General features: G+C 38.6%; 1 protein-coding gene across 1 annotated transcript in view; it reads right to left on the bottom strand.

The window, feature by feature from the left end:
- slc18a2 (solute carrier family 18 member 2) overlaps nucleotides 1-13,929 on the bottom strand; it is a 42,922-nt gene that overhangs the window by 16,134 nt on the left and 12,859 nt on the right. The window contains exons 8-10 of the mRNA XM_023296594.3: nucleotides 13,116-13,176; nucleotides 10,565-10,660; nucleotides 6,205-6,283 (exon numbers count right to left, since the gene is read on the bottom strand). Coding sequence (XP_023152362.2) covers nucleotides 6,205-6,283; nucleotides 10,565-10,660; nucleotides 13,116-13,176 — 236 coding nt within the window. The remainder of the gene's footprint in view (nucleotides 1-6,204; nucleotides 6,284-10,564; nucleotides 10,661-13,115; nucleotides 13,177-13,929) is intronic.

Here is a 13,929-nt window from a genome sequence, read left to right as displayed (position 1 = left end):
GCAACAGGTAGGGCTGGCCCGAATAGCAGTTTCTGGGCTCCGGATATTTGGTCCCCTCCTTAACGTCCGGGGGGGAAGGGGTGGAAGTTGACGGAGTTGACGGAGTTGACAGACGGACGGACGGACGGAGGAACGACCTGAATATTCGGTTCGGTCCGTGAGGTCAGAGGCCGTGAGCTAACGGAGGAAAGAGCCGAATTTTCGGCTCGGTTCGTAAAGCCCGACGAGGGGTGGGGGTGGAGGTAGGAGGAGGCGAATATTCAGATCTCAAAATTAATATCCGCATACCACCATGGGGACCGAATATTCGGGTCCAGCCCTAGCAACAGGTTGAAGTTTCATGGAGAAAAGTAAGCAATGAAATTTTTGTCAAACTTTTCAGAGAATAACTGAAAACATACTTTGTTGTGGTATATCGTCATATATATCGTTATCGTGATATAAAATAATCCATATCGTGATATATGATTTTTTCCATATCGCCCAGCACTAGTCAGAGGAATAAATACAACTAGAGTCAGACAGCCAATGTGTGCCATTTTTGAACCTTGTAACTGGTGTCTTTTTTGAAACCAAAATATGGTGACCATATATTAATATCAACATTATATGTTACTTGGGTAATGTGGTCCAATAGACTTAAAATATGTTGCTATATCAACAAACTTACACCACTCAAGTTTAGCTAGTTAAGATTGGCTGGCTAAAATCGGTCACCATAGGCTCTTTTTTTGGTCCATAACAGACACATGTTTGCTCACTAGAAAGGAGGAACCTACTGATTTTCCAGAAATGGTTCAAAATGTCTTAAAGATGCTCTATAGATCGTGTGTGAGGACATTGTTACTACAGCACCATCATCTCAGATCAAAACAAACAGCCTCAAGCAAACAGTGTCAGCCTCACCTCACCCCTCCCTGCGCCTGTCATTTGCTACTAGAAAGGTTATATACAGACCAGCCACAGCCATTAGCACACACTAGAATAGAAAATACACAATTGCAGTAATGAGTTGTGAACATGAATGTCTGTTTGACCCACACAGCAGAGGAAACGCTCAGTGAAACAGAGCGCAGAGGAGAGCAGCAAAACAGCAGTAGAGACTCTCACATTGAACTGAAAAGAAATGAGAGCCCATATATTAGGTAAAGTAGGTATTGACTGAATGCTCTGGACTATAGTTTCATTTTTAAAATGCAGTGTTGAAGATCACTCTCAGTTTCTTTTTAATGCAGCAAAGGCCGACAGTTTCAGAGGGAGGGACTCACACGCACCAACATGGCCGCCAAAACATAGAATAGAGAAGCACGAATTACAAAACACTCAAAAGGAGTGTAATTTAATTCTCTAAGGACGCCATCATATGGCTTTTAGACACAATGCAACATCTGCTGCACTCACCACTTGGTTCAGCGTGTTGTTCAGGCGAGATGCAGAGGACAAAACATAGCAAATGGCTTTCAAAAGTTGTAGCAGAACAACATCACTACATCAATAAAACATTCTGTATGAAAATGATAAATCTTTTTCTCTTTAATTCAGGTGAGAGTTAATAGGTCCGCCCTAATGAAGATGAACACATAGCAGACCCAAGCTATGTTTACACATTTAGCGTGCTTACAGTAAGTTCTCTAACCTTTAAAACACATTTAATTTGTGTGTGCTTGGATAAAAAACCTACTTCCAAGATTTCACTTTCCTTCCGAAGTATTGATACCAACATAAACTTGAGTTATATAATTCAAGAAATTCAGATACATACAATGACTGCGGCTGAAGAGCCATTTTTCTTAGGAAGGTTCCTAATGGAATGAAATGACCTGGAAGTAATTAAGTTGCAGCCATAATAGGAGCTGAGCTAATTTTCTAAATGCTAAGAAAAGAACCATTGAACGTGAGCTGGTGGTTAGAGTTGCATGCCTGTTTAGTCTATATTATTGACACACAATAGCCTATTACAACACGGTTTTTGTGCATAAGCAAACTTCATTCTGTTGCATTATCAGTGCAACATTTGTCAGTGTCAGTGATGACAGAACAATGTCTGTGCTAGATTATCTTAAAAATTTACTTTATAGTACAATTACAAAAAACATGATCAATATTATTTTGATTGTATTACACATAGAATACAATCTAATACTATTAAAAATAATTGTCTTTTTCTATTGTAGTACTTAGCATTACTTCAGAACCTTCATTGCTGTCATTTGTGGTATATCAGTCATTCATGCTTGTGCCAAATATTACAAGCATCTTCAGTACCGTGGCTAAGGAGGAGGACAGCTTTATTCGATGTCTATCTGTCTACAGTTAGTGCTTTTTACACAAATCGGATCTTATCATTTTCTTGTAATGTTCTAATGTATTGATGTTATCTTCAATTGTATTAAAACAGCATAGGGAGTCAAAAAATGTTAAAGAGATGCAGCCAGAGCAAAGCCACATTTTAAACCAAGAGCCTTTCAGTGCAAAAGAGTCAGCTTGAAATGAGAGATGATGAGAAGAAACACAGAGAGAGGAGGAGAATATTATACAAAAGAGAGACACAGAAAGAGATGAGGCAACATTAAACATTATTGAAAAGAGAATCACACAGTCTGACATAGGTATTGCTGCCCTGGTACATTTCTAAAATGAAGATAAGTGGTCCAGTTCTCTGTGAGGGGAGCATAACCTGTGACAGAACAAATATCCTAAAAAAGAATTTCAATGAAACAACTGCATTACAATTTGCAATGAAAGAGAAAGTTCCATTGGCTACTCTCCTGCAGGACATGCTCCTTATTACGCTGTGCGTCTGACTGACAAAAACATTGTTGAAAAGAGTGGAATTCTAAATATTCATGATGTGGCAACAGGACAACACAAACTTTCTGTCCATAACAATTCAGGTAAGGCAAGACTTGCTGACTTGGTGGAGGCAGTATGATGCTGGTTTGCCTTCTTCCCATAGTGCATCCTGCTGCTATGTGTTCCCTAGGTTAGCGACATATGCACCTGGCCATCCATGCGAATTTATCAGACCAGGACACCTTCTTCCATTGCTCTGTGGTCCAGTTCTGATGCTCACGTGTCCATTGTTGGTCTTTCTGTGGTGCACAGGGGTCAGCATGGTCACCCTGACTAGTCTACAGCTAAGCAGCCCCATACGCAACAAACTGTGATGCACTGTGTATTCTGACACCTTTTTTTTTATCAGAACCAGCATTAACTTCTTCAACAATCTAAGCAACAGTAGCTCGTCTGTTTGATCGACCCACAATGGCCAGCCTTCGCACCTCACACACATCAGTGAGCCTTGGCTGCCCATGACCCTGTCGCCGTTCACCACTGTTCCTTCCTTGGACCATTTTTGAGAGATATTGACCACTGCAGACCAGGAACTCCCCACAAGAGCTGCAGTTGTGGAGATACTCTGACTCACTCGTCTAACCATCACAATTTGGCTCTTGTCAAACTCGTTCAAATCCTTACGCCATTTTTCCTGCTTCTAACACATCAACTTTGAGAACAAAATGTTCACTTGCTGCCTAATATGTCCAACCCACTAACAGGTGCCATGATGAAGAGATAATCAGTGTTATTCACTTGACCTGTCAGTGGTCATAATGTTATGCCTGAACGGTGTATAAACAGGGAAAAATGCTCAATCCAATCATCAAATAATTCCCTCAGTTCTTGATGTAAAATGAATTTTAGGGAGGAGGAAATTTGCCATTGGGAAAAAAACCAAAAACAAACTACAAACGTACAGTTCTAAAATACATTTGTTCTGGTTCTGGACTGAAGTTAAAATTTTACTCTGGCTATAGTCCTGCAACCACTGCTAATACTGTGCAAAGACAGTCTGAAGAAGAGTTCCAGGCATTGATGAGCCACCAAATTCTCCAAAGCTCAGTCTGATTGAGCATCTATAGAATCTGCTGTAAAAACACGTTCAATACGTAGATGCTCCATCTAGCAACTTCTAGCACCAGGATCTGCTGCTAAAATCTATGGAGTCCTTGCCTTTGGATGCAGGACCTACACAATAATAGACATGTGGTTTTAATGTTGTGACTAATTGTTGTATAATCAGTACTGAATGTATCCCAATATGACATTTTCTTGGTTAAAAAGACTCCTGTAAACACTTCTTAAACAATATCAAAGAATATGCATTACAATGCCGGACTGTAACTGCTGAAAATGGAACAGTGAAGGTAATACAGTATATTATTATAGGCAATGTGTGCTGTATTTTTACTTTCCACTTTGAACAGTCTATGGCAAGTAACCTTCAACTGGTTTTACCTGTTCTTTAATACCCTGCTCTGCCTTGTGTGTTTGGTTTTTGTTCTGCCCTCAACATATCTGGCTGTCTGTCTGTAAACCTTGTGTATTCTTTCTCTTTTCTCTTTTCTCTCTCTATTCTTCTCTTTTCGTGACCCTGTTGGATTTTCTCTGTCAGTGTTGGGATTTCTTTGTTGTTTGAACTCAGTTTCAGTTGTTCAGTTTTACACCTGGAACCTCCAGACACTTTTTGTTTGTTTCCCTTCTGCTGCTGTCAACTTTTTCAGCAAATCTTCTACAAAAAGTAGCTGTTGTTGTGACTATGCATAGTATCCTCCATTTGGGTCCTCCCTTTTTTTGAATAGCAAAACATAATTGACAAATATAATAGTAATAGTAATAGTTAATCATTGCAAAAACATAATGTCCTTAGCCCTCTAAAAATGCTACAAAATTTCTGTCAAGTGCTGGAATCTTTTATTCAGCTCCACAATGATAATGCCAAAGTGAACAGATTTGGGCTCTGTGGGTAGGAGACACTTATGAGAATTTTAAATCCAATGTGTCTTGTTCAGACCAGAAGGAGATTTGAAAAACTCCCTAAATTGACCATTTAAATTCTGCCTAATTAGAACTAGCAGTTTGAGAGTAAATAAAACCCTGATAACTATGCCTGTGTGGCTCTGATGATTTTGAACCTGTTTTAAAAATCCCCCAACTGCAACTCTGCTACCAAATTTGATGCAACAGAAATGAAGCACAACAACACTGCTTCTCGTTTACTAGCAGGTGCCATCTTCAATGTTCGTGCCACTTGCAAAGATCTTAAAAACATGGCAGCAGACTGTATCTTAATAACAGCCTCGTAGAGGAGAGGTCACGTGTTTTTTTCCCAAAACACGTGAAAAAATCTAACTTTACAATTTCCTACATTTTGAGAATGTTGCTGTTATGTGATTGTGAAAAATAAACGTAGGCGCCTTTACTGCTAAACTGTGGGTTTCTGTTAAGTGGTCAGTTGTAAATAAGAAGACAACAACTCAGAGAGGAGGTAACTGGCAATGATACAGAAATCTTTTTTTTTTTAAAGTTCTTTTTTTGACCTTTTGTAGGCTTTATTTGATAGGCACAGTCGAGGGGTTGACAGGAAAGCAGGGAGGAGACATACAGTAAAAGGCCACGAGCTGGAATCGAACCCGGACCAATGCATACAGGGGTTGCTTGCTCCACCAGCTGAGCTATCTGGGTGCCCAATACAGAAATCTTTAACAAATCCATGGATCCAGACTATGAGTCACGTCACTCCCAAGATCTAATCATTTGGTCTATATGTCATTTCTGACCTTCCCTGAAAATTTCATCCAAATCTGTTAGTCCGTTTTTGAGTAATGTTGCTAACAGACAGACAAACGTACGCCGATCGTCGCAGGACTCTGCCGCATTCCTTGGCGGAGTGAAAATGCTCAAAAACTGCTTGTAGTTCAGAGGAATAAAAAGTGTAAGCATGTAGCAGTCTGAAATGCTGTTTCTGACATCCATTTAATTCATTTATACAGTAAGCAATAGCACTAGCTGTAGTGCTAAACAGTAGCAGCAAAAGACTACTACAGAGAGTAGAGGCAGGAATAATAGTGACTGATGGTAGCAGTAGGGATAGTGGAAGTAGTACCATAATAGATTATGATGGTGAAGTTGGAGGACAAAAATATACCATTTTAAGGGAACACACACACACACACACACACACACACACACACACACACACACACACACACACACACACAAATTATGCATGGCCCAAGGTTTCAACAAAGGCTGCCTCACAAACACACTAAAAACACTGAAAACTCATTTAGAGGAACGGAAAAAGATATCACATCCACAGAGGGAGAGAGAAAGAGAATAGATAAGGGTAATTTCCCTTCCTACCTCCCCATCTTGTGTGCCAACGTGCCGAAGATGTTGGTTCCAATAAGGTAGGAGATGGATGCTGGCAAGAAAGCGACGCCTGGTTCCACAGACAGACAGACAGACACACAGACACACAGAGATATGAGAGACAGAAGGTGTGGGCAGGATTTCCAAGATAAGCAGATCTCTATCAGTGCCTCATCACTGGGCTGCTGTACATCTTCCATTGTCTGTAATGAAGACTTGTGCTTTCCACCTGCCAGCATGTGACACTCTAATATCCTGTTCCCCTCTCATCCTTTTTATCTGACCTAGACTTCATATACAACTGATTACAGCTACAAACTAATATCGCCAGACTGCTGGATGCCTCTCTATAGCATCTATGTGGTATGATGACGTTTTTCCACAATGTTGCTAAGTTTAAAATCTATATATTATGTAGTTAATTTTTTTTTAAAATGTGGTTTAATAACTGATGCTATTTGTTAATGTGCTGAATTACACTACCAGTCAAAAGTTTGGACGCATCTTCTCATTCAGTGCTTTATGCTTTATGTTTATTTGTATTATTTTCTACATTGTAGATTAATACTGAAGACATCAAAACTATAAAAGAATACATATGGATTTATGTTATAAACAAAAATGTTAATCTTCAGTATTAATCTACAATGTAGAAAATAATACAAATAAACATAAAGCATTGAATGAGAAGATGCGTCCAAACTTTTGACTTGTAGTGTAGATCATCTGTATGCAAAATGTTTTTGGCACCCTTAGTAAATTGTAAATTTTGTTGATTTTTTTAAGTGAAAAGAAGTACGGTGGCAAGTGCAAATGTTTTGGCATCTTACTATGTCAAAACCTAGAGACTTTCTTTTGGCAAAAATCACAGACAACACACCACTGTTCCAATATTCACCCATTTTTTTGGATCACTTCAAGTTGTGAAATAATTTTGTCTGCTTTGTATCGATGTGCTTTTGAAGCCAACCTCTTTAAAGTGCGCTTTTTTGACTGCTCGATTTGTACAGAAACGCATTACATTCACAAAAGAACAATGAATTGGCAACATCATCTCGTAAATCTTAAAAACTCAGGCATGTTTTGGAATCTATTCTACAATGAGTATGTATAGCAAATATGTATATTAAGTTACAAACTGTTGTTTTGTGCATACAAACAGAAACAAAATTCTGCATTTGGAGTCCTGTCTCAGAAGCTACTGTCCCATATCAATGAGAATTATCAACGATGATATGACCATTTGATCGTTTGATAAGGTCTGAATCAGGTCACTATGAAAATATACTAAATGTCAAACTTGAGCTGATATGAAGCCTTCGTGTTAATATGTTTATATTTTAGGCACTATTGCATCATTAAACCTCAAGCTGGTTATACTGGAGAAAACTTGTAATTGCAACTTGGATGTTGATGTGAATGCTACTTTACAAGTCAAATCTGTATTAACAATAACTCTGATGTGTTTTTAATATGGCATTAGTCACGTTGTTTTTCAGATTTGAATGACTCTTTTTCATAGAGGCACCTATAGAAAAATTTTTACATTTTAAATATATGTATGTATATGTAAATTATTAGAAATAATCTGAGTCTATTGGTCTGTTTGTCTCAATTCATTATTACAATGAGTAAAATATCTTCACACAGTAAAATAAGCTATACAGATACATCTCAAATAATTAGAATATGATGAGAAAGGTAACTTCTTTCATAATTTAATCCAAAAAGGTGAACTTTCATATCTTCTATATTCATTACGTGTAAAGTGAAATATTTCAAAAAGTATTTTAAAAAATATTTGCTAAGGTCAATCAAAAAAGTAATTCACAATACAGAAATGTCCAACTCCACTCAATACTTGGTCAGGGCACCTTACCTACAAATTACTGCATCAACGCGGTGTGGCATGGAGACCATCAGCCTGTGGCACTGCTGAGGTGTTGTTGAAGCCCAAGTTACTGTGATAGCAGCCTACAGCTCATTTGTGATTTTGGGTCAGATGTTTCTCCTCTTTCTCTTGACAATAAACCATATGGGGTTCAGGTCAAGTGAGTTAGCTGACGATCCATCCATCCATCCATCCATCCATCCATCCATCCATCCATCCATCCATACACCGCTGTATCATCTGTAGGGTCGCGAGGGCTGCTGGAGCCCATCCCAGCTGACTTGGGGTGACGGACAATCTAGACTCACCCATTCCCCTCAGCATGTCTTTGGACTGTGTGAGGAAGCCAGAGCAGCCAGTAAAACCCTCACAGGCACAGGGAGAAATTCCGCACAGACAGGCTGGGAAGCGAAACCCAAGACATTTCACCTGTGAGGCGACAGTGCTATCCACCGCACCACTGTGCTGTCTCACTTGCCAATCCATTACAGTATTATCATGGTCAGCAAACCATTTGGTAGTAGTTTTGTCACTGTGGCCAGGTGCTAAGTCCTGATAGAAATTGACGTCTCCATAAAGCCTGTCAGCAGATGGAAGCATGAAGTTCTCTAAAATCTCCTGGTTAGATGACTTTGTTGACTTTGGACTTAATAAAACACAGTGTACCAATGCCAACATGGCACCATTACACAACGTAAACTTCACACTGGACTTCAAACACCTTGGATTCTGAGCCTCTCCACTCTTCCTCCAGATTCTAGATAATTAAGTTCCAAGTGAAATGCAAAATTGACTTTCAACTAAAAAAAAGAGGACTTTGGACCAGTGATCAATAGTCCAGTTGTTTTTCTCTGTAGCCCAGGTAAGATCTTCTGATGTTTTCTCTGGTTCAGGAGTAGCTTGATACTAGGAATCCAACAGTTGAAGCTTCTTTCTTGAAGACGTCTTTGCTTGGTGGCTCTTGATGCACTGACACCAGCTTCAGTCCTAGTGAAGCTCTACCAAGTTCTTAAATAGACTTTTCTTGACAATCCTCTCCAGACTGAAATCATCCCTGTTGCTTTTGCACCTTTTCCTACTACACTTTTCCCTTCCAGTCAACTTTCCATTAATGTGCTTTGATACAGCACTCTGCCAACAGCCAGTCTTTTTAGACTGGCTGTTGGCTGTAGTCTGTAGACTGTCCTCCTTGTGGAAGGTGTCAATGATCGTCTTCTGGACAACTTTGATGTCAGCAGTCTCTTCCATGATTGTGGTTGCATATAGTGGACTAGATACAACGTGTTTACACTGTTTGAACAGTAGTTTACATAGCTTAATCAAACTTGAAATTAAATATTTTAATATTTGGATACTCTGGATTTCTTATTTTCACAAGCTATAAGCCATAATCATTAAAATGAAAACAAAGCAAAACATATCCCTTTACGTGTGAAGAATATGTGAAAGTTTATCTTTTTGAAATATATCATAAAAAAAATTATAATTATTTGAGATTCTCTTGTACATCAAATAAAATTACTGAAAAAAAAACAACAAAGCTAATTCCTTTTGTGTTTAGAATTTCATGGGTATGGATGGCATCCAAGAAAAAAAACTTTGCTTAAGCCTCAGCACAAAATTTTACCATAAAACTTTGAATGAATTTGTTCGGCTCAGATGGGATCCAGAATATTTGGTGGAAGCCTAGCCAGGGCTACCACAGTGAGTGCATAGTCCTGACAGTAAAGCATGAAGGTGGGTGTGTGATGATACGGGACTTCATGAGTGCAAACTGTGTTGGAGGGATAACATTTTATAGATGAATGCCTTTGGCTATACCAAAATACTGTCTGAAAAGATGACTCCCAGTCTGCAGAAGCTTGATATACCATCGAAAAGCACATCGTCAAAATCACACGAGTTTCGAAAGAAGGAACAAGCATGTAGTGACAAGTATGTCATCTGACTTGAATCCAGTAGAACAGCTCATTTTAAAGACAAAGGTATGCACACAACTCCAAGAAAGGCAGAACATCTCTGTAGAAATGTGTGCAACCCTGGTATCCTCCAAGCTGAGGAGGTCTGAGTGTGTCATCAACAATAAAGGTGGACATATGAAGTATTGAAAAAATGGAAGATTTGAATCTCAGTATTAGGATAAAGTGTACTAACTTTTGTTGCATTGAGTTCCTACTGTGGGGAATGCATTTTTACTATAGTAAATATAAACTTTTAGTTTTTAATTTCTCATAAAAATAAATACCGAACCATTCAATTTAGAAGTAAAGCAGTTACTATAAAGTGAAACAAATCTAAATCATTTAAGTGATTTTGCACAGGGGTGTACTCACTTCTGGTGGATACTGTATCTGTGAAAGTCATGTTTACTTGGCGCTGTGTATGTTTTTTTTCAGGTGCTGTAACAACATATGCTGTCTGTGCAATATGTATTTTCTGTGTATACTAAACAGCGCATACCTAGCTGCCATTTCCTGGCACACATGGTCTCCATCATCCAGATTGGCAGCGTTGGCTCCATCATGGCAATAGCCATGTTTCCAAAACAAATGGCACCTGGGGATGAAGATTGACGATAAGTGGATGCAGCGTCAGTTATGGTCTGTCTTTCTTCTTTATTGCTTATGTGTTATATTTCCAGTACCCAACCACCTACACTTACGAACATATACACACATGCAAACATTGTTACTCTTGTAACAGTAATTGATGCGATGGGAAAAGCTCACTTACATACAGATCGATTCCACAGCCACAAACATTTGCATTACTCATCTTGTGAGAATCATATAGTGGACTTAGCCTCAAAAACACTTCTGAAATTAGAAATTTTAATGTAGTTTTGTTGCAAGTCATTGTTAGTAAAGAGGAGTGTGTCATCTCAATGTAAAAAGCAGCAGGATGTCCCTCCACTATTTTGCACTTTGTTCATAATAACTGCTGCTAACTCCTGGCTGTCACTGCAGAGAATCACCAGCTTATAACAGTGAGGAGCTTTGTTTTTCCCTGTAAGCCTGGGAGCAGTGTTGTAGTACCTGCATGCTCTTCCAAGGTAAATTGGTCCCTGGTAAGATCCCTAGAAAGAGGACTCGTAGGAGAACGGCTGGACTTGAGGACCCAGACAGACTTAGCCAAAAAAAATAAATTAAAAAAATTATGTCCCCACCTAAAAGCAAGGTGGGTCAAGGATTCCTTGTGTTGCCATGAGTGGTAGGTAACAGCAGAGCCTTGGTGTATTTTTAGTTAAAATAGGATTTACAGACATTCATGGCTTTCCTGTTGTTTAGTAGTTTTCAAAAATATACCAACACTGCCATGTCACAAACAGGAAGTGACCATCTGAACAGCTGATCACACTGAATGAAACACAAGTCTTAATTCACTTCTTTTTGAAGAGTGATGTGTTGTTTCCAAACGGTGTGTGCTGTCACAATATTATATCCCATTCCTCCTTTTATACTATTTCTGATCTCATGAACTCCTACACGGAAAGGTCATGTGACTGATGTATTTTTATCAGTGCAATCTATACTTTCATTTGAAAGATGAACTTCTTGCCCAACATTAAGTATTCAGAACCAATAATAAATCTCAAACAAGTCATAATATCTTATTAAGATACTAAGGACAAAAGATTTGAAACAAGGAAAAGGCTCTGACATACAAACTGCCTGGTAAGAAGACATACCTCATCTGACCAAAAACAAGCACACACACGTAGAAAAAAATGTTGGTACACCTCGGTTCATGAAAGAAAAACCCACAATGGTCACAGAAATAATTTGAATCTGACAAAAGTAATAATAAATAAAAATTCTATGAAAATTAACCAATGAAAATCAGACATTGCTTTTGAACTGTGGTTTAACAGAATTATTTAAAAAAATAAACTCATGCTCCACTTGGGATCTCAGTAATTCTGCTGAGGGGCTGACATATACTAGAACAATAACAAGAACCTGGAGGTGTGAGAATAGTACGAAAGCCCTGTCTGATCTCCACCCAATTAGTACAACGTTAAATATCATATCTGAGTAATATATAGTTCTTTAGCATATGTAGGATCGTCAGACCTGCAGCCATGTCTTGAGGTTTGGCTAGCACAGGAAACTCCTTAATCAGCAAACAGGTATCAAGAAGTAAGGAGGACAGCAGCTTCTGTGCCAAGCCAAGCTCTGACAAACACTGTGGAATAATTGGGAATAGGAGCTAGGCCATTTTCAGCAGGGAGCAGAACTGCTAACTTCAACTTGTGATAATCATGGACATAATATCTAGGAAACCGACCCAAGTGCACGGCCACGGTTCCTCTTCTAGAAAACAAATTGTCACTTCAAGTTTGTGTATTTTGGGGTCTTATTCAAAAAGCTAAGATGGAGCATCAGATCATCAAGTGGAACTGGTCAGATTGTGAACATTACACCAGACTGTCATCATGAAGAGGCAACTAATTAAAGAACATAGCTTTTAGTTTAACAGGTAATACTAAGTTCTATCCAGTGCTCATGAACTTCAGGTGGCGACTGAATGGAGAGGATGAGCAGGAAAGCAAATGAAATGAGTTAACCTAAGGGACTGTTTGGGTTCACCTAGGAACAGGGACAGGAGTCTGAGCAGACTGAGATGATGTGGGCATCTGAATAAGGTGCATCCTGTGGTACCTGCAGAAGCATTCTAGACATGTCCAAATGACATGCATGGCAAAGAAAAAAACTACAAACTAACTAACAAAAAAAACCCAAAACTAAAGTGACACACAGCACTGGTCAAGCATTTTTTTTTTTTTTTGATGGATAGATGACCTTCTTTAACATGCAGCGCTCACTTCACAATACAATTTCAATATTCCTGCTCTGTAACCAGCAAATCAATTGCCACCCCTCTGGCTGACAAAAGTCCAAAGACAAGATCTGAGTCTGTTTCTCTCCCTGCTCATTCCCCACCACTATTACTAAAGGCAATATCTCACAGATGCTTCCTCGCATGTAGTGTGCTGGTATTATTTTCTTACCAGCTGCGATTAGAATGTATGGATCCTTCATTAGTGTCAGCAGTGGGGTCCCCTTCTGACTCTGTGAAGGATAAAGACACAATGGCAACAATCAATGTAACATACAAAAAGCTTGTGCTGTAGCTCTCAACTCAAATTTTAACAGGATCTGAAAGGTTTACACTTAACAGTGGAATCTGCTATAGCATACCTCTTTTTGTTTGCAGACACTGACAGTATTACCCAAGATATCAAGATAAGCACCGAGTGAAAAATAACCACAGTTACAGTGTACACTGACTGAATTCACTGGTATACTGATAACATTTGCTACATTATGTAATATGATAAGTAAGATAAATGAGTGCACAAAATCTCTAGTAGGGCTGAACAATTGCTCTATTTCAAATTTAAATCACAATTTGAAAAAATGCAATTAGCAAATTGCAATTTAGGACATACAAGGTTAGGCTAGTAGATAATGAGACAAATACTGTAGTTTTATGTTAAATTATTTAAGCAAACAGAAACTTTTAGTTTGATCCAGGCTGCACACATCAACCATGTCTCATTATTGAATAACCACACATTATACATTTTATAGTACATCTGACAGAGTTTAAACTGTCATGACAATGGATTTGAAAGTTCCTGCCATCCTCTTTGTGTCTCACATCGTAATGCTCTATCACATGTTTTAAATCTATTCCACAGTGAACACTGAACTAAAGCAAGACTTAAAAAAACAGGTTACAATTCAAATTGTATTATCTGTCAGAAAATAATCCAATGAGATATTTTCCCCAAATCGTTCAGCTCCAGTGTACAAAAAACT

Source organism: Amphiprion ocellaris, chromosome 16, assembly GCF_022539595.1.
Source record: "Amphiprion ocellaris isolate individual 3 ecotype Okinawa chromosome 16, ASM2253959v1, whole genome shotgun sequence".
Classification (NCBI taxonomy): Eukaryota; Metazoa; Chordata; class Actinopteri; family Pomacentridae; genus Amphiprion; species Amphiprion ocellaris.
Note: the sequence above shows the minus strand (reverse complement) of the source record. Positions and strands in the feature narration are given on the sequence as shown.